Raw genomic sequence first — 26,393 nt, forward strand, 5'->3', positions numbered from 1 at the left:
CCTCTAAAGTTATCAATGTTTACATTTACTAAAAGTATTAAAGACTACTAATGCATATATATGCATAGTAAAAGCTATGAAACTCTATATACTAAGGATCGCATTCCTAGATTGGAACACTTTTCTTCCTCTATGAATTTGACATAAAAGAAAATGGGTAAGTTTTCTAGCAAGTAGCGGCTGTTCAAGCTAACTTTGTTAGGTTTTATACCGTCATATTCTCTTGTTACTGTCTTTGGGAACTTACCAAAAATTATCTGGTAATATCGATAATCCCTTTTCCATTAAAGTTTTTATTGCCATTAATAACTTTCCTGGTATTTGAAGCATTTGAGATGCGAGCAACCAGTCATCCTTTGAGTTTGATATTACCATCTTGTGATTTGTTTATCTTGCTCAGTAGATATATCTAAATATGACATATCAATACCTTCTGTCAATATCGATTATGAAAAGTTCGGGAACATCTGCTTCCATTGGCAATCAAGTTGTTATAAGGAAAATACTCGGTATAATATCGATGAAGAGTTTCGGAAACAGAAACGCATCGCTATGTTAAAACAGGTTTATAGTAGCCTCAATCACCTTTTAAGAGTGTTCAGTATTGTTCCGCGTTGGTTGTGAGCGACAATTCATGGTCATAAATTTTGTCTGCTAGAGTTTTAGTGTTTATTATATTATCCAAACATCTAACAGTGACATGTATTAAGCTGTGCGATTTTCAGTGAATTATTAGGAATGTTGTAACCATGTCGAGCTTAAAGTTAGGTAAGTAAGGCATATTACTGGAAAGTGATCAAACTGTGACGTATTATTAGTGTTAAATGTGTCTAGACTACAATTTAGAGGCGTGGGAAGATGCTGGTGTTTTTGTTGTCAGATGAATCACTCCACTCTGCTATTAGGGCTACATTTAGTGTACTGTGCTATTGTTTCTTTATAGCACTGTCACTGTGCAGCGTCTCGGGTGCTGTGAAATATAAAGTTGCTTGACTTGTTTAACAACTGTGAAACAGATTATATACGTTCGGTAATTGTCCTTTATATAGGGGTAAGTTTGACCTTTGACATCGCAGAATAGTAACTCATTCATTCTCTCAGACGGTCAGTAAGCTTTGCCACTTAATTCAGAATCACTTAAGGAGTGTTATTGAAGAAGGACACCACTTAATGAAGCATGATAGATAAGAAAGTTTAGCAATTGATTTAATTATTGTAGATGCGAAACGGAACATTATGTTGTTACTAATAAATGTTCTGCATAGTGTTCCAAGTATTTTCTCTTCCTTAAGATTACGACAGCCATAAATAACTTTGCAGGTTATTGAGGCAAATAAGATGCAACTATCCAGTTGGGATCGAACTTCAATATCCTCTAAATCTGAACGGGTAGCCTAACCATCTAAATAGCAAAGTATTGGATCCCAGTTTGTTGCTTAAGTCATAAGCTATCATGGATACTTGTCAACTTGTCTCTATTTGGGTCGTAGATAAATGAATCTGTTCCATCTTTGTATATTCTATACGCTCCAGATTTTCCTTCACACTGACAGCATTATAATGTCATAGGAATCCGAGCACGATTATAATGTCATAGGAATTCTAGCACTTGCAACAGTTTTATATGCTGACTTACAAGCCTATGACTTCTTATAGTTAAAATGTTATCCACAAGATGTGTTCTTTTCATCACCTCGCCAGCAAGCATCTGAAACAGCATGGGATGCACAGTAGAGAAGTTTAAGAGTGCTCTGGACAAGTACCTACAAAGTATACCAGACCAGCCAGGATATGGGTGCTATGTAGGCCTGAGGGCTGCAGCTTCCATCATCTTGGTCAACCAATGATCCAGCCCAGCAGCTTGGGCTGGGTCTAGGCTGTGGGGGTAGAATGCCCCTGAAGACTTCACCAGGTTTAACATATGTTCTCTGCAAGAGTGGCACTTTCATTATTACTCTCTGGGTGATGTGTCCCTTTCCTAAGCACCTGCAACAACAAGTTATGAATTAAGAATTGGTGTTGAATGTGTAGTCCTACATTTTAGGTAACTGAATTTAAGTATAGTCATATTTTTTCCATGTCTACATTATGCTGTGTAAAGCATTTGTCTCAATAGAATCGTAAATCTCGACAGCTAAGGATTTTTTATTTTTTATAATGTATTGTATACCTGTCAACACCTGGTAGCACTAAATGGAAGTCGTACATAACCAACACTTCATCAATACAATGCACCCCAATTTCCATACTAATATGTCATATTGAAGGTATGCAGATGCATACCAAACTTAAACATGCACATCAGTTTGGAACAACAAGAATTATTCCCTTTGTATCTAATCGAACTTCTGTGGCAAAGGAAAGGCAAGCCCAGCAAGTTTAGTGAGATGTTGAACCATATTTGGCAATTCTATCTTTTGCAAATAGATTAGTAGTCCAGATTTAGCATTTTATGGAAGTCGATTCTTTATGTGATTTAGAAATGTAAAATGTAGAATATGGCTTTACTGAATTTAGTTCCTTAAAATGCAGAATTGCCATTGGTTCTATCAAATGTTCCTGTGGTTTGGAAACCTGGGCTCAGAATAAGAGGGTTTTAGCATCAAACATATTCAATATCAGGTAAAGAAAGTGCTGGCACACTCTTGAAACTGCAGGTTTTGTCACTTGCTTAATAACAGCAACCTTGACAACTTTAACAACATTTTGGCCATAATATCTTTGGAAATGAGATGCCAAACTGGTAACATCTTGGGCAAAAGTAGTTGCTCTTAAAAGAGAGGCTCACTTGGTGACATCTTAAGCAAGAGTAATTGCTTGTAAAAGAGAGGCTCACTTGGTAACATGAGAATCTTGAGTGAGAGTAGGTGTTCTCAAAAGAGAGTCTCACCTGGTGACATCTTGAGTGAGAGTAGTTGCTCTTAAGAGACTTACCTGGTGACAACTTGGCAAGAGTGGTTGCTTGTAAAAGAGAGGCTCACCTGCTGACATCTGTTGTGAAAGTATTTACTCATGAAAGAGAGTCTCACCTAGTGATAACTTGAGCAAGAGGAGTTGCTTTGAAAAGCTGAAGATGACATGTCCTGTATAAAAAACATGGCATAATATTAATAATAAAAACGTGCCATAAATGCATTAGATGTTACCCGTACAAACAAAAGGCCCTGTAACTATTCATATGTGCTTAGAAGTATTATACAAAATGAGGACCACCCAAAGGGAACATGAAAAATTTATCTGATAGATATCTGCAAATACCTGATCAGCCAAGATGTAGACTACATACCACAGTCAAACATATTGACTAGTCAGATGAGTGACCTTGTAAGCATGATTCTAGATGTATGAGCCACCAAAGCCAGGAAAAGGTGAGGGACATATTCGGTAAGTAGCTCAGACAGTTTCTCAGCTGCAGTGCATCAACTCCTACAGCATTGCCTTAATTACCAAAACAGATATTAGCTAAATCCTGAAATTTGGATTCCTGTTTTCTTTCAGATTTAGTGAGACATCCATGGTGGTATTCCTTCCCTAGTTTACATGTCTTCTTACCTGACCCTACCTCTCCTCTTTTATATGGTAATAGTATTTTAAGGGTGTGCAGTTATTTATTGGATGATATAGACTTTTATAAAGCATCTTGTTTCAGTTAGGAGAATAAGTTTTGAAGTAGGCATTTGCATTTGGAGTACAGTACTTATACAATACTTTTGTATAGGTTAAGTATGAGAAGAAAAAAGCAAAAACTTAAACCATGTAAAAAGTAGTTGTTCACATTTGTATGTTGAAATTTATCTTGGTAAGTGAATTTAACTAATTTGGTGTGAGGTCCATTGATATCAATCAAAAAGTAAAGGCATGCCCCTAAAATGCTCTTTTGCCCTTGTTTTTGAAGGCTCATCCACTTCAACAGTTCTGTTTTGAACCAGGAAGCCTGTTTGAGGCCATGGCTCATATAGTTTCAACCATGCTTGTCAGGCAAACTTTTTAGATATGCAGTATGTTCATTAGTTCCAGTATTTTTGTACTTGGCATTATCTTAAACTTTGAACACTGGTACTTGTAAGTAGTGAGGTGAATGGTTTTTGGCCCTGGAGTTTAGTTTTTCGTATCTGTAGCTACTCACTTTTATTGCACTTTATTTTAGTTATGGTATTTTTCTACTTGTCAGATTTCTATGCCGTTCAGGATTTTTCATATGGGAATTATGATGTGTTTCTCCCGTCTGGATTCTGGAGAGTAAATTCTCATTGCTTTCATATCCCAGTAGTTTTGATTTTTGACTGATTTCTTGTATTACAGGAAAAGTATCATAATATAACTTTTTCTCCCGTCTCTGTAGATACAGAGGGCCCTGTATAAAGTTGTTTCATTTGATATCACACTTTAATGTCCTTTATCAGTCAGGGAATAGCTACACTCTAATTTGCTAAACTCTGCTTTTAAATTGCTAGAATATTCAAATCAAGTCATGATTTATGACTGTAATTCCCAAGTCATGAGTCAGAAACAGTCAGCAAATGATAAGTGAGCCTTGTACTAGTAAAAATAAAGAAAAATAAGTTCCTTCCAAGCAAAATTAAATGTAAGCAATGGACACTGGGTAAACGGCTTACCTCCCACAACAATAAGAATTGTACTTGGTAATGTAAAAAGCATAAGTAACATGCTCTCCAGTTTATGAAAGAAGCACTGACTATTTTCAGTGACAATGATCCAAAGGTAGAGAACAGTTCCCAAGTGGCTGGGCGGATGGCCTACAACCTACTTTTATAAGGAAGGTTCGTGACCGTATCTGAAAAATTTTCTTGCTATTTATGTAGTACTTTTTAGAAGAATAACATTTTTGTATTCTGTATACTGTTCTTTTTATCAGCTCCTATTGCCTTTATGGAAAGTTAAAAAGAGTATTCCTGACTGAGTCCTGTGGAATGTAATTAGCCTTTATACATATGGGCCTATAATAAAATGGACTTCCTTTCTGCTATTTTGCTTAGTCACTCTTTCCAGGAACACAACCCCAGTGTTAACTAATACCCCTTTGTAATGTACAGTTTTTCATTCTTTGTCATGTTGCGGTTGTGTACTGGTCTTGCAACCACTGCTTTTCTCCAGTCAGACTAAATATTATCTTTTAGTTGATAAACAATCCAGGGTTTTACTCAAGGTCTTACTCGTTTCTTGCTATCGTAACTGCTGACATTATCATCAATAATTGAGCATATGTGCACTTGCATGTTTGGCCTTCATTTGTAAGTTGATGGATTGTAATTTTTGTTTGTGATGGAATGAGGAAACATGCTTCAGTACAATTATAGGCTTTAGTCAGTGAGTTTTATCTATGGTCTTTCTACCTTGAAACAGGCAAGTCTGTGGGTGAGGACTGCTGGGTGACAGCGAAGTATGACTACTCAGCACAGGGTAGCCATGAGCTGGACCTCAGAAAGAATGAACGACTGCTTCTTCTTGATGACTCCAAGCATTGGTGGCGGGTTATGAATAATCGTAACCAGGCTGGCTATGTCCCTTCCAACTATGTCAAGAAGGAGAAACCATCCATATTTGATAGGTAAGTGTTAACAGCTGCCGAAAGGAGAATTCATGTGTATTAAAGAGGTAAGTGCAGTTTTTTCTAGTGGCAAACAACCACAGCAGGTAAGTCTTCTCATACCTCTCAAGTGTCCTTTGTGTGTACAATTTTTATGTACATCATTGTTAATGTGCACTCAAATTGTGGACTCATCTGAAATGTCTTATGTCATTGACTGTAGTTTATGATTTTACAGGAATGGAAAGATTATTATTATTATTACAGCATAATGATTGTCATCATTATTATTTTTGTTTATATATATATATATATATGTGTATATATATATAAAATTTTTCTTAGGTATTCTCTGTGGAAAACGAGAACTTGCTTTTTATGGAACATGGATTACCTGAAAAGATTAAGTGTTCGCAGTCAACAAAAGTATGAATAAAGAATATGAATGCTAATGTATCATGGTCACATAGAACAAGTTTAACTTGTTTGGCTTAGGTGCCTGCCCAAACAGAACATCTTCAGATTATTGCAGCAATGAATTGATAGGAATTAGTGTTTTTTTTTTTTGTGGAAAGTCTAATGCACAAGAGAAAGAAGTTGATTTTTTTTTTTCATATATGGCATGTCTATTTAATGGACAGTGCTGGTATATAATTTGGTAACTCATGGAACAAGAAAGTGCACCTTCACATAAATTGTTGCATAGTATTTACTGATAGTGAAAGTTTAAGGGCTGTTTCTGTCATGCAAATGTCACCTATCCCAAGAGGATAAGGGGGATGAGAGAGGGAAGAGGGTGGAGGTAGTGAGGGGGGGTATTATACCATTAAACACAGGATGACAGGTTTAGAGGGGCAGTCAAGGACATTGCTGTTGCACTGTGCTAGTAGGGGAGTTAGTTTTGGTTGTTGGCAGAATTTCTCATCTGTTGATATTAGGATGGACTTTAAATCCCATAGAGATTGAAATTGGTAATCCAGTTGATGTTGCACATGAATTTGATAAGTGCATGTGACACAGGAAAATACAATGGATTGTCCATGTACTATATGTTTTGTTCATAAGCATGCTGTTGGAAGTTCATTCCAGATTTATGTTGCAATTTAGTTTTCATTTATAAAGATTTTATTCTTGCTTGAATTTATTCTGCAATTTGATGAACTTTTTGGAAAATTCCAGTATGTTCATTCCACCATTAAGCTTGATATTTTTTCAAGAAAAATTAAGATGTTTATGAAACCACACTGGATTGATACCGTACTTTATACTTTACTGTATTCCATCAATCTTTATATATGCAAGAGAGAGACAGACAAGGAAAGGGAAGGAGGGGCTAAGTGAATGAAAAGACATGGGGAAGGGGAGAGAGAGTGAATGAGTCTTTCTGGATTTGGCAGACCTTCAAGCCAAGAGGTAAAAACAGTGATGGCACTCTTTAGAGCATTTATATTCTCACAACAAGAATATTGTTGTGTGCTGACATCATCTTTTTAGATAGGTGAAATTGCTAAATTAGACTTGAGCAAGGAACCATGTACAGCCTGCATTGACTCCAAAATCAAATCTTATGGGAGTAACTACAAGTACTGAGACAAGAGAATATAGCATAATTTACCCATGGAAAATCTTGTAAAATTTAGTTTTCAGTCTACTCCCAGTAATACATTTTTTTGTTTTGTTTACATGACAGACAGCAAGACAGTACATTTTCACCATTTAAATCAGAACCTGTCAAGAAAAAGTTCCATTGTAATCATATGGGGTGAAAGTATTCAGCCCACTACAACTGATTATTAGAAACGGTATGGACTATGTTGTGGAATTTGAAAAACATATTTGACCTACCAGGTTGTAGAGGCAATTTAAGACAATGGGATGCAACCTCAAATAGCCTGATATCCAGAGGTGGGATAGTTCGACTTGATCTCTGACTGAACTGTGGAGGGAGTTGAGACCTCAAATTATTATAAGAGAAAATAGGGTTTTCTAGAAGTAGCTGTGTGGCTGTTTGTGCAAAAGGTACTTCTTGTGGTGTGTCTATGTGTGTGTTAGAATTATGTGTTTTGATGTCATTATAGTGCTGGAATTTTGATAGTGTGATATTCATATGCATGCTGGAGTTAGTAATGTTAGTGTTTGATTTAGAGTTAGTTGTGTCATTGTGTATGCTTGAATGAGATGTGTGGTTGTGTGCTAGAACTAGTTGTGTTGGTGTGTGTGTTAAGAGTTGGTAATGTTGGTGTATGATCTAGAGATAGATGTGTTGTCTGTGCTTGAGTTAGTAGTGTTAGTGTGTGTGTGTGTGTGTGTGTGTGTAAGACCTAATTAGTTGTGTTGGTTTGCTAGAGTTAGTGTTGGTTTGTGTGTGTGTTAGTGTGTTTGTGTGTGTGCTGGAGTTAGTTCTGTTATTGTGTGTGACAGTTGCATTGGTGTGTGTTTTTGAATTAGTTGTGTTAAGGTGTACGATGTAGTTAGTTGTGTTTGTGTGTGTGTGTGTGTGTGTGTGTGTGCGTGTTTAGAGTTAGTTGTAGTGTTGTGTGTGCTAGAGTTAGCTATGTTGGTGTGCATTGTAGTTAATTGTGTTGATGAGTGTGCTAGAATTAGTTGTGTTGGTGTGTGTGCTAGAGGTAGCTGTTTTTGTTTGTTTGTGTTATAGTTAACTCTGTTGGAGTGTGTATCAGAGTCAATTGTGTTGATGAGTGTGCAAGAATCAGTGGTGTTGGTGTATGTGTGCTAGAATTGTGTATATGTGTGTGTTCTGGAGTTAGTTGTGTCGGTGTGTGTGTGTGTTAGAGTTAGTTATGTTGTTGTGTGTACTAAAGTTACCTGATTTTGTGTGTGTACTAGAGTTACTTATGTTTGTGTTTGTAAGGGTTTATTTGGGTGTGCTGAAATAATTATTAGGTGGCTTTGGTACGTTATTGTGTTGGGTAAAAGCTATTTTTACCCGTTTGTGCGTGAGGATTGGTGGCTTCGTTGGTGGATGAAAGGTAATATGTGCTTGTTAGTATATATGGCTGTGATTTTCTTTGTGTGTAGCAGGGGAGTTAGTTGTGTTGATGCTAAGGATATAACATATTTTGTGGTCCATAGAAATGATAGCCTGTATTTATGTTAGAGTAGGTAGTTAGGTATTATGGCTGTTGGAGGAGTGGTTCCCAAACTGGCATGACCCACTGAAAGGTCTTTTGGTCGTTTTAGGGGGGGCTCGTAAAGTTGGTCTTACAGACGATCATGAAGTGTGTACTTGAGAGAGGCAGGAGTTGCCTAAGTGGAAGTAGTGGTTTTATGTCTTTCAGCCACTTCAGTAGAGCACCAGACATTGTAATGACAGTATTCTGCAATATAAACACAGAATCAAGAAGCTTGGCAATGCCTTGTCACCTTATCCATCAGATTGCTTTCAGAAAATCTAATTTTCTTGCATCCTCTGTGAAAGATAATCAGATGAATTTATTATTGGCCTTGTATAATGTTTATATTGATCAGCAATATAATGGGCTTCCTTGTTGTAGTGGTTAGTTACTGACCATGAATTAGCACGGGCCAGCCCGGGGTCGGACCTCCATGGGTTCGAATCATGGGAATGGCAGTTGGCCTTCACTTAACCCAGGTGTTCATCCTTTACTCAGAGCTGGTCGATAAATGGATACCTGGCTTTGTTTGGTGTGTGTGTGTGTGTGTGTGTGTGTGTGTGTACATAAATAAGAGGAAAGACATGATACATATATACAGTGTTAAAGAAGGGGGAAGACAAGTGTAATTTATGACTAGGTTTTGGTTGTTATTCCTCTTGATATAAACTTAACTGGTAACTTGATATGCGTTATAATACAAGGAAAATTTATCGTTTGGCCATGAAACTAAACTGGTGTTTTCATCCAAAGAATGGAATAGCATAAACCAATAGCTCTAGTGTGGTTCTTATGCCACTTGTAAAACAGGTTTAACTTTGAATTTAATCCTGCTCATAACTTAAAAAAAGAGTTTCGCCGTTGACCTTGGAACTTTATATAGGTGTCTCTTGTTATTTTCAAATTACCATTTTTACCTATTCGTATTGTTTACCCAAAAATTGTACCGCAGTGCAGGCGGTACAAGTGTTTCATGGATGATGCTTCGAGTTATTAAAGTGGTGTATTGACAAGGGAACTTTAAAGTTGAATGGGTAAGGGGATTATCCTTTATAGTGGTATGTGGTGTTTATGGCATGTTAGATATATTTATGTGCCAGTGGTTGATGTTTGGGGTAGAAGTGTGTGTGTGTGTGTGTGTGTGTGACGTCACCTATGCTGGCGTGTGGGTGTAAATCGCGAAGGCTTTGCATGCAACAGTAAGTTAAAGCTGAGCATTTGCTTACCATCATAAGACCTGCGTGTCTAGTGTATGGTGAATCTGCAGGAGACTGGTGCAACTGCTTGGCCCGGGATACCTTTCTTTACGATGGGTTTGAAGGTGTTGGAGACTGCCGCTCCTAAGCATACGTAACCACCACGTCTTGGCTGGTGTGATATACAGTTTGTAGGTACTTGTTCAGGCCAATTTTTTTTTCATTTCCCCACTGAATACCTGATAGTGTATTTGTTACTACAGGTAATGATATTATTAGTTTTGGGCCCCGGATGTGTTCATTCTTGTACTTAATGCATCCTTTGATTTCGATAGTAATATTTTTTTTCTATCATGCATGCAAAGTTCATGTGTGTAGTGGGAGGGTTAACTATCACAGAATTACCTATGTTTTAACACCTAAAGAAGGTGTTTAGTTTTTGTTTCGACCTTTTTTTGTATGGAATGACACGGGGGCCTGGCAGCCGGTAGGCCTTAAATTCAAGTAATCAGTGAACCATCCTTGTCTTTCGTACCATTGGGTTACTGATTGTGAGTGCAATATTGAGCATCATTATACATCGTTGATGCCATATGAGGTGCAGGTGACGTGTTACAGATACTTGGCGGAAGTGGGAGTTTGATATAGGAAGTTAAGTTTGATTGACAGGATATTCGAGTGGTGAGAAGACCATTGTTGTATGTGGTGGGGGAGGTGGGTGGTGTAGCGGTTGAATTTTCTCTGGAAGTTGGTTATACAGACAGGTACAGCGTAGATACTGAGGATTGAGGGTTCTATACAAGCATGTTTTGGCGTACGTAGAGGGATTTGTATACGGGAAGGGTGTATTTTGAAGAACATTGCCTTGATGCCCTGTGCAGGTAAGTGATGATGGTGGATAACAGACCTGTTATAGTTAATGGAGTATGTAAGTTAGTGGGGGAACCACTTGATGGTGGTCCCTGCTGGTGGGAGGGACAACGTGAGGGTTATCTCCCGACGGTGGGAGGGATCACGTGAGGGCGCTCCCTGGTGGTGGGAGGGACCACGTGAGGTTGCCTCCTGCTAGTGGGGGAACCACAGAAGGATGCCCCCTGGTGTTGGGAGGAATCACATGAGGGTACGCCCTGGTGCTAGGAGGGACCACGTGAGGTGGCGCCCCTGTGGTAGGAGGGAACACGTGATGATTCCCCCTGGTTGTGGGAGGGACCACAGAGGGTGCCTTTAGTGGTGAGATGGGTCACGTGAGGGTGCCCCTCCTGATGATGGGTAGCACCACATGATAGTTCCCCTGGCTGTGGGAGGGACCACTGAGGGTGCCCCTAGTGATGGGATGAAGTACATTAAGGATACCCCACCCCTGGTGATGGTATGAGGGGCCTGAATACCACCGGCTGTGTTTAGGTATTGTTACAATTAGGCTGTTGGTCCAAGAGGAGGGTAAATGACCCGTGGCACAACTCACATGATGGAATGGGTAGCCTGAAATGCCGCTGATGGTGAGAGGGGAGGTCTAAATGCCCTTGATGGTGGGAGGGGCGGCCTAAATACAGCTGTGCTGGGTAACGTGATCTGTGAAGGCCGCGTAGTGATGTGCTTCAGTACTGCCGCACCACCACCACCAACCCTCCTCCCTCACTAGGCATCCTCCCTCACTCACCCTCTACCATTGTACATACCTTTCACCCTTGTCATTCCTGTACTTCCCTTTTTTCATAATGCGTGTCATCCTACTCATGTCTCGTTTTTTACTCCCTCCTAGCCGTAGCAGTGTGATGTTTACTTCGTGCTGAAATTCTTGCTTATGTATGCTGGCCTTGAATTGCAGTTGGCCTTATGAAGATGGTGTTTGTATTGGAAAATGTTACGATGTATATGGTGCATCTCAGATTAATAAGATCATTACCTGGTATTCTTGATATGTATGGTGCATCTCAGAGTAATAAAGATAGTCATTAGCAGATATTCTTATTTACAGGTACACAGTAAACCAACCGCTGACAGCGGCACAAATCAGATAGTATCACAACTTAGATGTAGTGTGTATGATGCACATTTTTCTCGGCTGTATAGTGTGCTGCTAGTAAAGAACATGCAGAATGTGCAAGCGTTATTCTCGGTATTGAATAATGCGACCAGGCAGGGAGAAGCCGCCTGTAAACAGTGTATAATGTACCGAAACGAGATACCCTGCCACAGCCAAGCACAGAGACTACCTCATGGTTGATCATATCTGGATTGATATACCAGTACCAAGGACACTGAAATTACCGCTGATAACCACCAAAATAAGAGACCACTAGTCTACCTTCCTTATCTCCGATCTTTCGAAACCTTCTTAGGGCACTGTGAAGCTAGAATTTCGGAGTTTATAGTGAAACTGCAGTGATCATATTTATATTGGGGCGGGATGGTATGTGCTTAGCTAACGGTCGTGGTGGTAAACACATGCGGGCACACGTACCTCCAGGCAGTGTTGTCCAAATACTATGATATAGACCACTCGTAACGAATTATGTCTCCTGAATGTTGTTGAACAGCTTAAGAATGACGGTACGAACCATGAGCACGAAGGTGTGATGCCCGGGCTTTAGTTACGTCAAGGGCCAGGCCATTGTTCCCAAGGGCTGATCCGTCGTGGTCAAGTATAGGCATGCAAATGGACTTGCCGTAATGATGCTACAATGATGTACCAAAGAGTTTGGCAGTCATCGCTACGTAGCGTTGTTACCACAGAATAAAAGAACTTTTTAGTTTGTAGTCAGACATGCTTAGAGTAGTGTAAACAACTTCAGTAGACGAGGGAGGGCCTCTCAGACGCTAACAGCTAGACATCATTTTCTTTCTGGCTTCTAGTCAACTTTCAGTTGATTGCTCTCGTAACACGGTAATCATCATATTCTAAAAGATTATTGTAGCTAAATATGTTGATATATCACGTCAATTTTTTTTCCAATTCACTGTATGTACACGTGTACAGATTTACAGCTGTGTAATAGAAATATTTAGAATCCTTATCAGTGATGTTTTGGTTCACGATGACGAACGTGATAGGCTACGCGCGACAGAACAATACGAGCATCACTGCCATTTCTGCTGGCCATCCAGTTCTTGACGGACTTCATTACTTTAAACGCGAAGAGTCTTCCTTAACTGTTGAATCCCTACAGCTAATAGCAGTATGATTTTATTTTTATTCTATGTTAGCAGAGACGGCAAGGCCAGTTTGTTGTAACTGGTACATCATCAACCTTGCCAGGCAACATTTTCTGCCTCTAACCCGATTTATCATGTATGTATTAGTCAATCCCTGGTACCCTGCATTTATATCAGTGGACTACCCCAGGTTCCGTACCCTACATTTATATCAATGTTCTATCTCAGGATTTCAGTTTACATCAGAGGTCTGCTTTAGGTACACAGTATTTGAAAGCTATACCTTTCATTGTTGACATAACATATATGTCCCCAGACGGATCCATCGTGCTTAGTAATGTAATCAGTTGAAAATTCAGGAAAAGTTATGATTAGATTATTGTTAAACTAAAGCTTAATGTTGACACGATTTTTAGGTTTTGTTTGGGCAGGACACAGACCATTTCACAGGATATGAGGCGCAAATCCACCTCGTAGAAATAAAGTTATTGGACTCCCTTGTGATATTAAGGTCTTCTCCGTCATCACATTCAAGGTGTCGGAGGGTGTAGGAACCTTATCAGATGTGTAGTGTAATCTACGTAACTCTTCCTTGCTAACATTATACAACGCTTACTCCTACGTACAACTTCCATGTCCGGGGTTGCGCGTCTCTCACTTAAGCTACCAGTTCGTAATCCAGCAGGAGGCTGCTAATTGAATTCTTTTAAACTTTGGTTTGGGAAAACATACCTGTCTCTTCTCGAGATCTCAACCTGATAAGTATACCGGATCTAACGTAGGATTTCTCCATCTATCCTCTTTTCTTCACAGATCCTATTGTTTACCCTCTTACGAGTTGAGGCGGTACCAAGAAATGGTATCTTAGACCCATAGCCTCTTGACAAGACAACAAAGGACCTTTGACGTTCCTCGGTAAGATTGAACCACTGTCGGAATTCCGTAGAGAAGAAAGGGCCTCAGATCCCGAATAACTTCCAAGATAACGATAAGCACAGTAGGACAGTACCATTCTTCACGGAAAAATCGAGAAAAAAAGTATATTGAAAGTTTATTTTCATCTCTAGACTTAATTTCTGAGAGTATTTAGCAACCTTAATCTAGGAGTTGGTGTTTATTGATCGCTATAATTGAAGTGAGATATGGTCAGCTGGTCTGCTGTTACAGTGTCATGGTCGGTATTAATGTATTTATGTACTGCTAAGTGAATGATCTCAGCCACTGAGAAAGCAGAACATTATCTGAAGTATTGGAGATCGATGAGTGTGATCCGTATTTTCCTGACTAGGACGCATATGTAGTAGATAAACTGTACGGACATTAGCCATTGTTCGGATACCTCGCTAAAGCTGGAAGGGCATTAACTTCTGGAAAGAAATATATTTTTTACATCGTTAAGAAGGCTATGATAGACCTCAGGTCGCTGGAGAAGGATCGGCAGGAGAAAATTGTGATCCAGGTTGCAGTAACATTGACATCTGCCCTTAGAGAGAGAGAGACCTTTATCTGCAGGGTCCGCGCAGACAGAACTGCGCAGTTTTTGCTTTGTTATTCAGCGGTAATATATGATGTGTTTAACTTGGCCAGGTCGACCATCATCGGAAGGGGCGGCAGGGCATGAGAGTCGGTCAGAGGTCATTTTAAAGGGCTAGAGGTCATTAGAAGCGACCAGAGGTCATCGTAAGGGTTATCAGAATATTCCGTTTGTTAAAAAAAAAAAAATATAGATCATGCTTTATCTCTTGTGGTTTCAAGGAACTGTACCTTGATGCTGCCTTTATGTAATATCGGGCTTCTATTAGTCGTCGGCTGCTGTTAATGCAGAAGCTGCTGTTATTTAAGATCGTTTTTAATGTTTTAATGTCAGTTGGAGTGACGTTTATTGTTGCTTTGTAATATTCATGACACAATAGACTTCCCTAGCCATGGTCATGTAAAGCTGGAGTTTCAGTACAGCGGGAAGGTCGCCCGTTGTAATAATGGACTCTTATTCTGTGGAATGAATGAATGCAGTTGCGTGTGTATAATTACTATCCATTTGTAAATTCTCATACTCTACACGGAGGAAATTCAACGCTCATGGGAACCCCCATCTGTTAACATTTTTTTTTTTTGTGCGTTCATACAACTTTAAAACTTGTGTATGGTGTTCTTATTCGCTGTCTTATAACACGGTTTTATTCCATTCGTCCACTTTTGTGAATACTGTTAAAGTAGTTGACGAGTTTCTTCTCTAATATCATGTTATGCCCTCTGGTTGATCCATTCTTGCATCATTCGAAGAACCGAACTGGTTTAGAATCTTTTAAGACTTTGATCAAGTCACCCTTCACTCTTCTTTCCCCCATGGTGGGTGAACCTAAGGTCTCCAAACCTTTCCTTGTGCATCGGCTCTTCTTAATTCTTGTACCATCTTTAATGCCCTCAGCTGGACCTTCTCTGTTAGTTCTTTATGCTTTTTTAGGTGCTGTGCTCAGACTTGAGAGGACCAAACTCGAGAGGCATGTTCTAATTTTAGACTATTGGAGGATTCGAACAGCCTGTTGAACATTTTCTTATCCACATGATATCTTGAGTCCTACTTTAATATTTGCCAGCAGACAGTTTTTCTTCTTTGTTGTTCTCCTAATGTTGGATTCGGTTGACAGATTAGGGACGATGTCAACTCCTAATTGAATGCGTGTGTATGTGTGTGTGTGTGTGTGTGTGTGTGTGTGTGTGTGTGGATACATACATGGGAGTAAAGATGTACATATTCACAAGTTTAAGAAACGGGGCTTACGAATGTAAAACTCTCATCCCGTAACACGCAAATAGTGATCACACCAGCTTAAGTTATGTACCCATTTATCGACCAGCCCCTGCGCTTGGATACTCTCTCTCTCTCTCTCTCTCTCTCTCTCTCTCTCTCTCTCTCTCTCTCTCTCTCTCTCTCTCTCTCTCTCTCTCTCTCCCTCTCTCTCTCTCTCTGTTTGTGCTTCCCATTTGTGTATCATGAGGAATGAATTTCGCTTGTCCCCTCTCGTAACCTTGTACGTGTGTGTGTGTGGGGGGGTGGGGTGGGGGGTACACAAGCGTGTGCCTCTGTTTATTCTGCTTGTCATACCGTGGCAAGGACGGAGCTTGGCTGGCTCGCGAGTCTCACTCTAAGGTGATGCTCAGTAACTTCAGTCCTTATTTACTTGATCATCGTAGGGTTACCCATCCATATGTGTCACCAAGGGAGAACCCCAACGGATGGTCTAGTGAGACAGCGTCGCATTTTTGTCTCCAGGCATGATGATCAGAGCTAAATTTGGTATTCCATGTATTATTTCCTTTGAGATTAAACCTCTACCTACAACTCAGGAGGTGCGGGCCCTACAACTTAGGAGGTGCGGGCCCTACAACTTAGGAGGTGCGGGCCCTACAACTTAGGAGGTGCGGGCCCAACAACTTGGAGGTGCGGGCCCTATACTCTAGGACGGCCCGCCGGTGGTGAGGGACCTACCTAAGCTTTGGGGCCTAAGGGGGCGTTGGGGCATGGTATCCCACCCGGTTCCCCACGAGAGTCAGGCTCTTCTGGTATTCCATGTGCAGTATAAGCAGTTTATGAATCATGCAAGAACTCCCAGAACTGCCCAGGCCCGTTTTAAGAATCTCTTGAGGAGGTTCTTTGTGGAAGGAGTTGCGGAGCCGTTTAAGAAGTTCCATGTGAGACCGTATTGAAAAAAAAAAAAGTTCCTTGAAAGCCTGCAGGCAAGAGGTGCACCGCACCAGCTACTTATTAACACTTTAGCAAGTTGAAGAATCCTGGAGGAGAGTGGGGGATGGAGGGGGCATTGGCGAAGCCTGCGGGAGCCATATTAGTCAGCAATTAAGATTAGTGGGCTGGTTTGGTCTGGCTTGGGGCACGTCAGTGACGCAGCGATGCACGTCCCTCCCTGGTTCTGCGGGTGCTGCTCAGAATACTCCCTGCTTCGTTATGGCTGTATCGAAGGTTACCCATCTCGACTTCCTAGTTTTTAGTTCCTCGTGTGTGTGTGTGTGTGTGTGTGTGTGTGTGTGTGTCACCGGAGGCATCTGATGGCAAAAGTAGGTGTTGTTTTGTCTCGTGTAACTGTTGTACGGTCAAGTTTTTGTCTGGGATTATGTGTATGTGGAAGAGAGAGAGAGAGAGAGAGAGAGAGAGAGAGAGAGAGAGAGAGAGAGAGAGAGAGAGAGAGAGAGATGCGTGTACAAATGGGCAAATAGGATTGTATCACCTCTCAAGGTAGATCTGATATATGGTTGGTGAAATGACCAGATATATGGCAAACCGTGGAAGTCGACCTCGTCAGGAATATTCTCAAGCAGCAAATACGCTTCAGCAATGTTTGTGTGAGAGAGAGAGAAAGAGAGAGAGATTCGGGAGCAGTGTCTTCCCAAGAGCTGAACGGATTCCAGTACCACGGTATCAAGGTTGCTTGGGAGCAAGGATAGCGCCTGCCTCACCTATCGATGGGGTCCCACTCAAGGAGAACAGTAGAGGAGTCAGGCTGGGTGGTGGGAGTATTGAGATAGTAATCAGGTATTTGGATAAGGAGATATTCAGCTGGCTGATCTCGTCCGTCGTGAAGCCAGACCTAGAATATGCTTCTCAAGTTTTATCACCTTTTTTTTTTTTAAGAAACACCAACAAGTAATGGTGAAAGTCCAGAGGTGGTTACCAAAGACGGTGCCAGACCTGAGAAAATCGAGTTACGAGGAAGGGTTAGAGGGATTAAAGATGCCCACATTGGTGTCCACATTGGAAGAGAGAAGAGTAAGGGATGATCTCAATAAAGCCTTCATTTTCTTTAAATCGGATTGATACCGTTAGAAATGAACAAAAGTTCTTCGAAAGAATCATGGATGGAAGAGACAGATGTCGTCACATGACTTTGAGGGAGAAAGTTAACAGGAAAGATGTAAGGAAGTGGTTTTAAAGTACACGAGTTGTGGATGAGTGGAATAGACTGGGTGGAAATTGCGAATGTGGACAGCATACCCAAGTTTAAGAAGGTGTACGATGGTAGAGAAAGGTCAGGTGATGGGGCCCTCAAGAATGAAGAGCTCCCTCCCTGTATGGTACAAATGGGTAACCACACACACACACACACACACACACACACACACACACCTGGCGTAAGTGTATCCATGTGTATACAAAAGGTTGAGACATTGTACAACACACAAGATGAAGAGATAGCAACGCAAGGTGGAAAATTCTCGCCACACACACCAGTAGCAATCACCCATAGTAATCCCACACATCACATTCATGGCCACGTCCAGGCTCGACCCTTCTCCATGCCTTCGGTTTCATTCTGTAAAGGTGGATCATGTCAGGTTTGGCAACACTGGCTTGGCCTTAATGAGTGTTGGACTGGAATATATTTTTTTTTCTATGCTAGCTGAGACGGCACGGACAGCTGAGGTCCTAATCAAGGCCATTCCATTAACGCTATATATATATATATATATATATATATATATATATAGGATGTGCCAGGTACCCATTTTACCGACCAACCCGTAGGGGTGGATGAACAGCTGGGTTGACTGGACAGACTGCCGCAACCAGGATTCGAACCTAAGCGTGAATATTTCGTCCTCTTGTATTATACCATTAGATCGCATGAGTGTGATAATGTACAGGATGAGGGGTGGCCTGAACTTTTAACCTAAGGAGACAAACATGGAGACAATAAGGAGAGAAAAGAGCAAAAACAAGAAAACAAAAAAAAGAAAAGGAGAGGAAATGGTGTGAAAAGTACAGCGGAGCCATTTAATTCGTAGATAACTTTCTCGGTTTCTTTTTGAACACTTTATAACCTTGGTAATGTAGTGGTGCGTGTTACGTTTCCTCCTTTTATCTAAAACAAGTGTGTCGGGTGTAATTGCATCGCCGGTCTCATTAGCTTTTCCATTACACGAGTTACTGAGTGTTGGTATAGCAGGGTGAGGTGTGTGTGTGTGTGTGTGTGTGTGTGTGTGTGTGTGTGTGTGTGTGTGTTATGGTGAGTCTCGGGGGTGGTGTATGTGGTGCGGCAGCTGATGTGTTCCCCTCTGGCAGTGACCTACTCGTGAGGGATGAAGTAGCTGCGCAAGTGGTGGCAATAGGGCTGGGAGAGAGGGAGGGAGGGGCGTGTGTGCAGCGGAGGGACGCGACCCTGCCGTTTGGACGGTGCTGCTGCTGTGGGTGCTAGTGGTAAGCCAGGTCTTGCTGGTGGTGGTGGTGGTGATGTTAGGAGCTGTAGATGTTAATAATGGTTGAGGAGTTTGTAGTGTGCTTGTGATGCTGGTAGAAGCGGTTCATGGTTGTGTAGGTCGTTGGACCAGTAAATGGTCGATAGTGGTAGTAGACGGGATGCTGATGGTACTGGTAGGTGCGGTGTTGATATGGCAATTTTAGCTGGAGATGGTGTTTCTCTGGGGTGAGGCGCATGGATGATGATGGTGTAGAAGGACAGCGGTAAGGGTTGGAACGGTTGTGGTTGGGAGGGTTGGTGGTGGTCAGGTAGACGATTAAGGCTGTGGTTGGGAGGAGTCAGGGTCGTACTGATGGCGTGGAGGTTGCGACGGCAGGGATGAGGATGCACGTGAGGGGAGGGCTGGGGTCGTAGAATGCCAGGGACAGAAGCATAACCCCGAGTCTGAGCTGATGTCCTTCCCCGGGAGGGAGGGAGAGAGCGAGGAGGAGGGAAGAGCCAATCACCATCATCTTCCTGTCCTCCGCACAAGCCATTCTACCGTCCTCTGTATGACATTTTAACCCTTGAACCACAATAGCGGAAGATCTAGAGCCCTTACAAGACTCTCCGCCTAATTAGTCGGTGGTGTTGGGCTCTCGGGCCCGTGTGAATAAGGGCGCTCACTGTGGAAGTCGTGCTCCACACACACACACACACCGTGACGCTTTCAAAGGAAAGACATTGATTTACCTCTTGGTAGTGCCTAAATAAATCCCCTTCTTTTGGAGTGGCTCTGACTGGCGTTGGCTCTGAGAATGCCGTGTGGTGACTCCAGGTGTAGTCGCTGGGTGATTCCTGGTGAGGCTTTGGTCTGTGGTATCTCCAGGCGTGTCTTGCCTCCGTGGTGTTCCTTGGTGTAGGTTACGTCTTGGATGACTCTAGGTGTGGCCTTGATCTGTGCTGACTTCAGGTTTGGCTTTGGTCTGTCGTAACTTCATGAGTTGCTTTGACTGTCGTAACTCCAGTTTTGGCTTTGGTCTGTCGTAATTGTAGGTTTTGCTTTGGTCTGTCGTAATTGTAGGTTTGGCTTTGGTCTGTCGTAATTCTAGGTTTTGCTTTGGTCTGTCGTAATTGCAGGTTTTGCTTTGGTCTGGCGTAACTCCAGGTTTGGCTTTGGTCTGTCTTGACTTCATGAGTGGCTTTGGTCTGCGTTGTCTCAGGATTTGACTTTGGTCTTTTGTGACTCTCGGTGTGGCTTTGGTCTATCAAAACTCAAGGTATGGCTTTGGTTTGTCGTGACTGTAGGTTTGATTTGGGGCTGTCATGACTTTAAGTATGTTTTTGCTCTCTTGTGACTCCAGTTGTGGTTTGGCTCTGTAGTGACTACAGGTGTGGCTTGGCTCTGTAGTGACTGCAGGTGTGGCTTGAATTTGTAGTTCTAACTTGAGATGTACATATGACTAATATTCTCGTCTCTTACTGACTGGGACCGTCATTTACATCATGCTGATTATGTGACTGTATTTGTGGTTTCACTTTGCATTAAAAGCAGACGTGATTTCGACGGCAACTATGTGAAAGTAGACATGGCACGGACCGTACGTTTGAGAGTAGAAGTCTTGGTGTTCAACGTATTTGCATGAGAGTAGGCTATATCCTCAAGAGAGGACGTGGTCTTTTGACTATTTTCATGAGAGCAGATGTGGCTTTTCTTTACACGTAGACAGTACATGGCTTTGCTAGGGACTGCAGATGTGGCTTTCTTTACACCTAGACAGTACATGGCTTTGCTAGGGACTGCAGATGTGGCTTTCCTCACACCGAGACAGTACATGGCTTTGCTAGGGACTATGTATGTAAGAGCAGTTCTTTTAACCGCCTGGCACTGACAAAGGCTAGGACAGTTGCCTTATCTATGACCGTGTGACTGTTAAGATGATGATGTCACTTGGCGAGACTACAAGGCTGCCTTGCCTACCCCACACCTCCCTCCACGCCCGGCCCCTGTTCCTGTGAGAGTTCGCTGCTCCTCACACACACACACACACACACACACACCCTGGTGACGTAGCAGCTGTGTAACAAGCTGTACAGAAGTGGGACCTGTTGCTTTTACACATGCACTCCGACAGCTCATGTTTTATGACGGAGGTGAATTTTGTTTAACGCTCACCCTCTTGAACACGACGTTACTGTCCTTGAGCGTGACGGGACAACCCTTGAGCGTGATGGTACAACCCCTAGAGCATGACGGTACAACCCTGAAGCATGACGATACAACCCTTGGTTATGCTTTTTTTTCCCACCTAACCCTAAATGGTCGGATCAGATGCCAAGCCGTCGTGCTGATGGGCCACACCGTCATGCTGAATGGCGATGCCGTCGTGCTGAAGGGCCATACTGTTATGCTGAAGGGCCATACTGTTATGCTGAAGGGCCATACCGTCATGCTGAAGGGCCATACCGTCGTGCTGAAGGGCCATACTGTTATGCTGAAGGGCCATACCGTTATGCTGAAGGGCCATACCGTTATGTTGAAGGGCCATACCGTCGTGCTGAAAGGCCATACCGTTATGCTGAAGGGCCATACTGTCATGCTTAAGGGCCATATCGTTATGCTGGAGGGCCATACCGTCATGTTGAAGGGCCATACAGTCGTGCTGAAGGGCCATACTGTCTATGATGGAGGGCCAGATGATTTGTTCGTGATTCGTGTGTAACGTTTATAATGAACCTTTGACATCAGTCATGATTACATGGTTGATTTTAGAAGTGTATGTGTTTGGTTGGATTATATATCTCTTATGAATAAGCTTAGCTGAGAATAACGCATATTATGTAGCCATATGTTGATCTGTAGTCTGAGTATCTGCAGAAGGGTCGTCGTCTTGGAATTAGAATACTATGATTATTGGGATGATTAATTGATTATTATGATCAAGGCACGGAGGATATAACCGAGGGTATGCTGAGAACATCGCTATGTTTATTTCGCCCATGATATACGTTGGTTCTTATTGATTCTATAAAAAACATTGTTTATCTTTGAATTATCACTTGTGAAGTACCTTTTTTTTCCCCCATCGTCATGGCAGTCCGATACACTGGAGTTGACTCGGTATTTTATCACCAGTTCTCCTGGGGGTCTCCTGACTCGTAAGATAAGATTAGGGTAAATCTTGACACGCCTGATATCCGGCATTCCCTCCCTCCCTTGCAGGCACCTGGAATATTCTGGGTCTTCCTTTGTCCCAGGACTGGCGCTAGTTCGGAACCACTTCCTCCATCTGGTCACTCATCTGTCGAGCTTTCTCTGGCTCGAGATATATCCTAGATATGTGGAATCGTGAATGATATGAAGACATAGAACAGCATAAAGATTGATTGAGGAAAAAAGGGGAAATTTATATGGAACATGGTTATGGTGATAGGGAATATATTGCCATTTCTCGAGTTAGCGACGTAGTGCCAAAAAAACAGATGACTGAGCCTCAGGGGGAAAAATTCTCAATTGGCCCCCTTCTCTGTCCCTTCTTTTGGAAGTAAAATAAGAGGGAAGGATTTTCAGCCCCCCCATTCCCTCCACTTTTTGTCGCGTTTTACGACACGCAGGGAATACCTGGACAGTATTCTTTGTCCCCTATCACCAGGGATTATATATATATATATATATATATATATATATATATATATATATATATGTGTGTGTGTGTGCGCGCGCACCCAAAAAGATGACAGAAGCAAGGAAAAACAATTTGCTGAATTATTCGTGTATTGCATCTAAAGACAGTATATATATATATATATATATATATATATATATATATATATATATATATATATATATATATATATATATATATATATATAGAGAGAGAGAGAGAGAGAGAGAGAGAGAGAGAGAGGTGTAATGTGGTGTGGGCACATATTCGATAGGACCGCCTCCCCCCTCCCGTCTCTCTCTCTCTGTAAGATGTTGGTTGAGCCGGATATTAAGTTTGTTGTATACGGGCTGACGTGTGATATAGTACATGAAGGTTCGTCATACACCAGCTCTTGATACGTTCTCTTCATCTGTTACTGGGTTTTTGGGTTAGGAATTTTCCCGAAGTATGTTAGCGTTAGTCACTTTCAATTTTTCCAAACAATGCTGTGGGCGCCGGAGCCTAGGATCGATGTTGTTTTGTTTTCATGAGAATTGATATTTTTTTTTTTTTTTTTTTGTAGTTGACGATCAGTGGTAAACATTTCTAACGGTTTCGGTACGGAAATGTCTGTAAGAACGTCAGAGGTTAGAATAAACGTGAATGTCATGCATCCCCCTCTCCAAAGACATGCGTTCCCTTCACTTTTTGTGATAAAGATAGTGGTAAGGATAAAAATTGAGCTGTGGCCTGATAAGGATAAACATTGAACTGTGGCCTGATAAGGATAAACATTGAGCTGTTAGCCTCGCGCGTGAGTTACTCATATAAGCTCATGTTGTTGCACTGTTCTCAGATTTGTATGGGTATTGACTTATCTTGTACTGTTTTACCCGTGTTCAATACATGGGTTGTTTATCCCTCTCCTGTTGATTGCTCTACCTTCATATATACTGGTATAATTATACACTCAACCTTGTCAAGTGCCTGTTATGGCCTGCCCACGCCATGGCATGTGGGGTGGAAATTAAAGTAATTAAACTAACTCATCCGACCCCCGGGAGTCCAGCAGACGGTGGTGTCCCGTTCACAGCAAGGAGGCAACATAATGCTTCTTTCGGGGCCCCCACTGGACTATGAATGGGAGCGCCTGCTTCATAATCCTCGGTGATGGGCCTCCCTCCTGTTGTTGATGTGTCTGTTGCAGCCGCCATCCCATACAGCTGCTGCTGCTACAGATGATGCTGTTGCCGTCGTAGCCGGCTCCGTTACTGTTACCGCTGTTGTTACAGATGCTGTTGTTGATCTCCATCATTGTCACGGCCGTGCGCTGTTACTGTTAGCGTTGCTTCCTATGCAGCCCGCGCCGATGGTACTGTTGCTATATATTTTTTTTTTTTTTTCATACTATCCGCCATTTCCCGCGACAGCGAGGTAGCGTTAAGAACAGAGGACTGGGCCTTTGAGGAAATATCCTCACCTGGCCCTCTTCTCTGTTCCTTCTTTTGGAAAATTAAAAAAAAGAAAAAAAAAAAACGAGAGGGGAGGATTTCCAGCCCCCCGCTCCCTTCCCTTTTAGTCGCCTTCTACGACACGCAGGGAATACGTGGGAAGTATTCTTTCTCCCCTATCCCCAGGGATATTATATATATATATATATATATATATATATATATATATATATATATATATATATATATATATATATATATATACCTTTTTATTGTATTACTATGTTATTAAGATTTTCGAGGATTGTGTGGGATGGCTCTACTAGAGCTAAGACCAATAGTATAACCTGGCTGGTGGCCACTCACTCACGTCTTTTATATATAACGTTCTGTTTGGCCACAGATTCTGACCTTCTTTGTTACGTATGCGAGAATACCTTCCTCGACGGGTGGCACAGAGCATGATATGATGAGCGGCACCTTGATGCTATGCTGTCGGTCTCTGAGTGGGAGCTGTGTTGTGGAAGGTCACGTCATGAAGTGCATGTAAAGCTGTGTTGTGGAAGGTCACGTCATGAAGTGGATGTAAAGCTGTGTTGTGGAAGGTCACGTCATGAAGTGCATGTAAAGCTGTGTTGTGGAAGGTCACGTCATGAAGTGTATGTAAAGCTGTGTTGTGGAAGGTCACGTCATGAAGTGGATGTAAAGCTGTGTTGTGGAAGGTCACGTCATGAAGTGTATGTAAAGCTGTGTTGTGGAAGGTCACGTCATGAATCGGATGTAAAGCTGTGTTGTGGAAGGTCACGTCATGAAGTGCATGTAAAGCTGTGTTGTGGAAGGTCACGTCATGAAGTGCATGTAAAGCTGTGTTGTGGAAGGTCACGTCATGAAGTGTATGTAAAGCTGTGTTGTGGAAGGTCACGTCATGAAGTGCATGTAAAGCTGTGTTGTGGAAGGTCACGTCATGAAGTGTATGTAAAGCTGTGTAAAACAGGCATCACATCCCACGGCAGATCCTCCCCACCCGTCAGGACTGTAAAATAGAAGCGAAAGTAATTGTTTAAAAGTCTGCAGAGTTTGTTTACTGTTGCATATTTCATGTGGAATAAATGAAACTAGTGTCAGAATTTTTTACTGTAATAAATTTGCTTTACATTTTTGCATACACGGGAAACCAATTTGAATACAATTAAGGAAGGAAATAGCATGCTGTAAAACTGCTTGACGGGAGGGTGAACGAATGTCATCGATATTGAACTAAACACTTCTTAAGGCTTCAGTATTTAAATTGAAGCCACGCAGATTCAATATCACGAGACGACGAGACGACCCGCGCACCATTTGATGTTGCAAAGTGAAAAAGTCTGTCGCAACGGTTTCATTTTTTTTTTTTCAAAACAGCGAAAATGGCGGTCGTCTGATGATGTTACCGGGAGCCACATATCTTGCTGGCCTACAACATGGTGCATATCAAGGCTTCTGGGAAAGTTAGGGTGGCATTCAGTGTCGGGGGAGAGAGAGAGAGAGAGAGAGAGAGAGAGAGAGAGAGAGAGAGAGAGAGAGAGAGAGAGAGAGAGACAAGTACTGAATTATATGCCAGACGGAGAGCCGCAGTTTCCACCCCCCCCAGCCGGAGCCGCACTTGGAAACCTACAGTTTACAAGTTGCTTGCCGCCAGGTATCGATTTTGGTGCCTGTTCGGGGATGGCGGCCCCGCTTTCCTGCCTCCTGTCCGGGAATGTCACATCCCCCCCCCCTCAGCGGCCAACCCCACCGCCTCAATATATCAGTCAGGCCACCACTTGGCCAGAGCAAGCTTTGGTTGGCACTCTAGTCTACAGGGATACCCCAGGTTGCTGTAGAAGACATGTGATTCACAGAATTGGAATATATATACACAGTGGATTTATCTCATTCATTTTCTTAACAATGTGAAATTATATTTTTTGCATCCCTTTGTTCTGTTGTCCGTCCTTCCTTTTTGGTGTCATCCCTCCGCTGCTCCGTGTGTCTTTTGGTCTGTTTCTCCCATCCAGTTCCCGTCCGTCTGGTTTGGGTATCAAGCTAGTA

At 42.0% G+C, this 26,393-nt stretch overlaps 1 protein-coding gene across 1 annotated transcript in view; it reads left to right on the top strand.

Moving 5' to 3' along the window:
- Positions 1-641: 641 nt before the first annotated feature.
- Positions 642-26,393, top strand: part of dock (SH2/SH3 adaptor protein dock) — a 103,743-nt gene continuing 77,991 nt past the window's right edge. Inside the window, exons 1-2 of the mRNA XM_071681644.1 lie at positions 642-768; positions 5,365-5,569. Of these exons, the coding sequence (XP_071537745.1) occupies positions 750-768; positions 5,365-5,569 (224 nt within the window). The 5' untranslated portion in view covers positions 642-749. The remainder of the gene's footprint in view (positions 769-5,364; positions 5,570-26,393) is intronic.

Source organism: Panulirus ornatus, chromosome 33 (assembly GCF_036320965.1).
Source record: "Panulirus ornatus isolate Po-2019 chromosome 33, ASM3632096v1, whole genome shotgun sequence".
NCBI classification, from domain to species: Eukaryota; Metazoa; Arthropoda; class Malacostraca; order Decapoda; family Palinuridae; genus Panulirus; species Panulirus ornatus.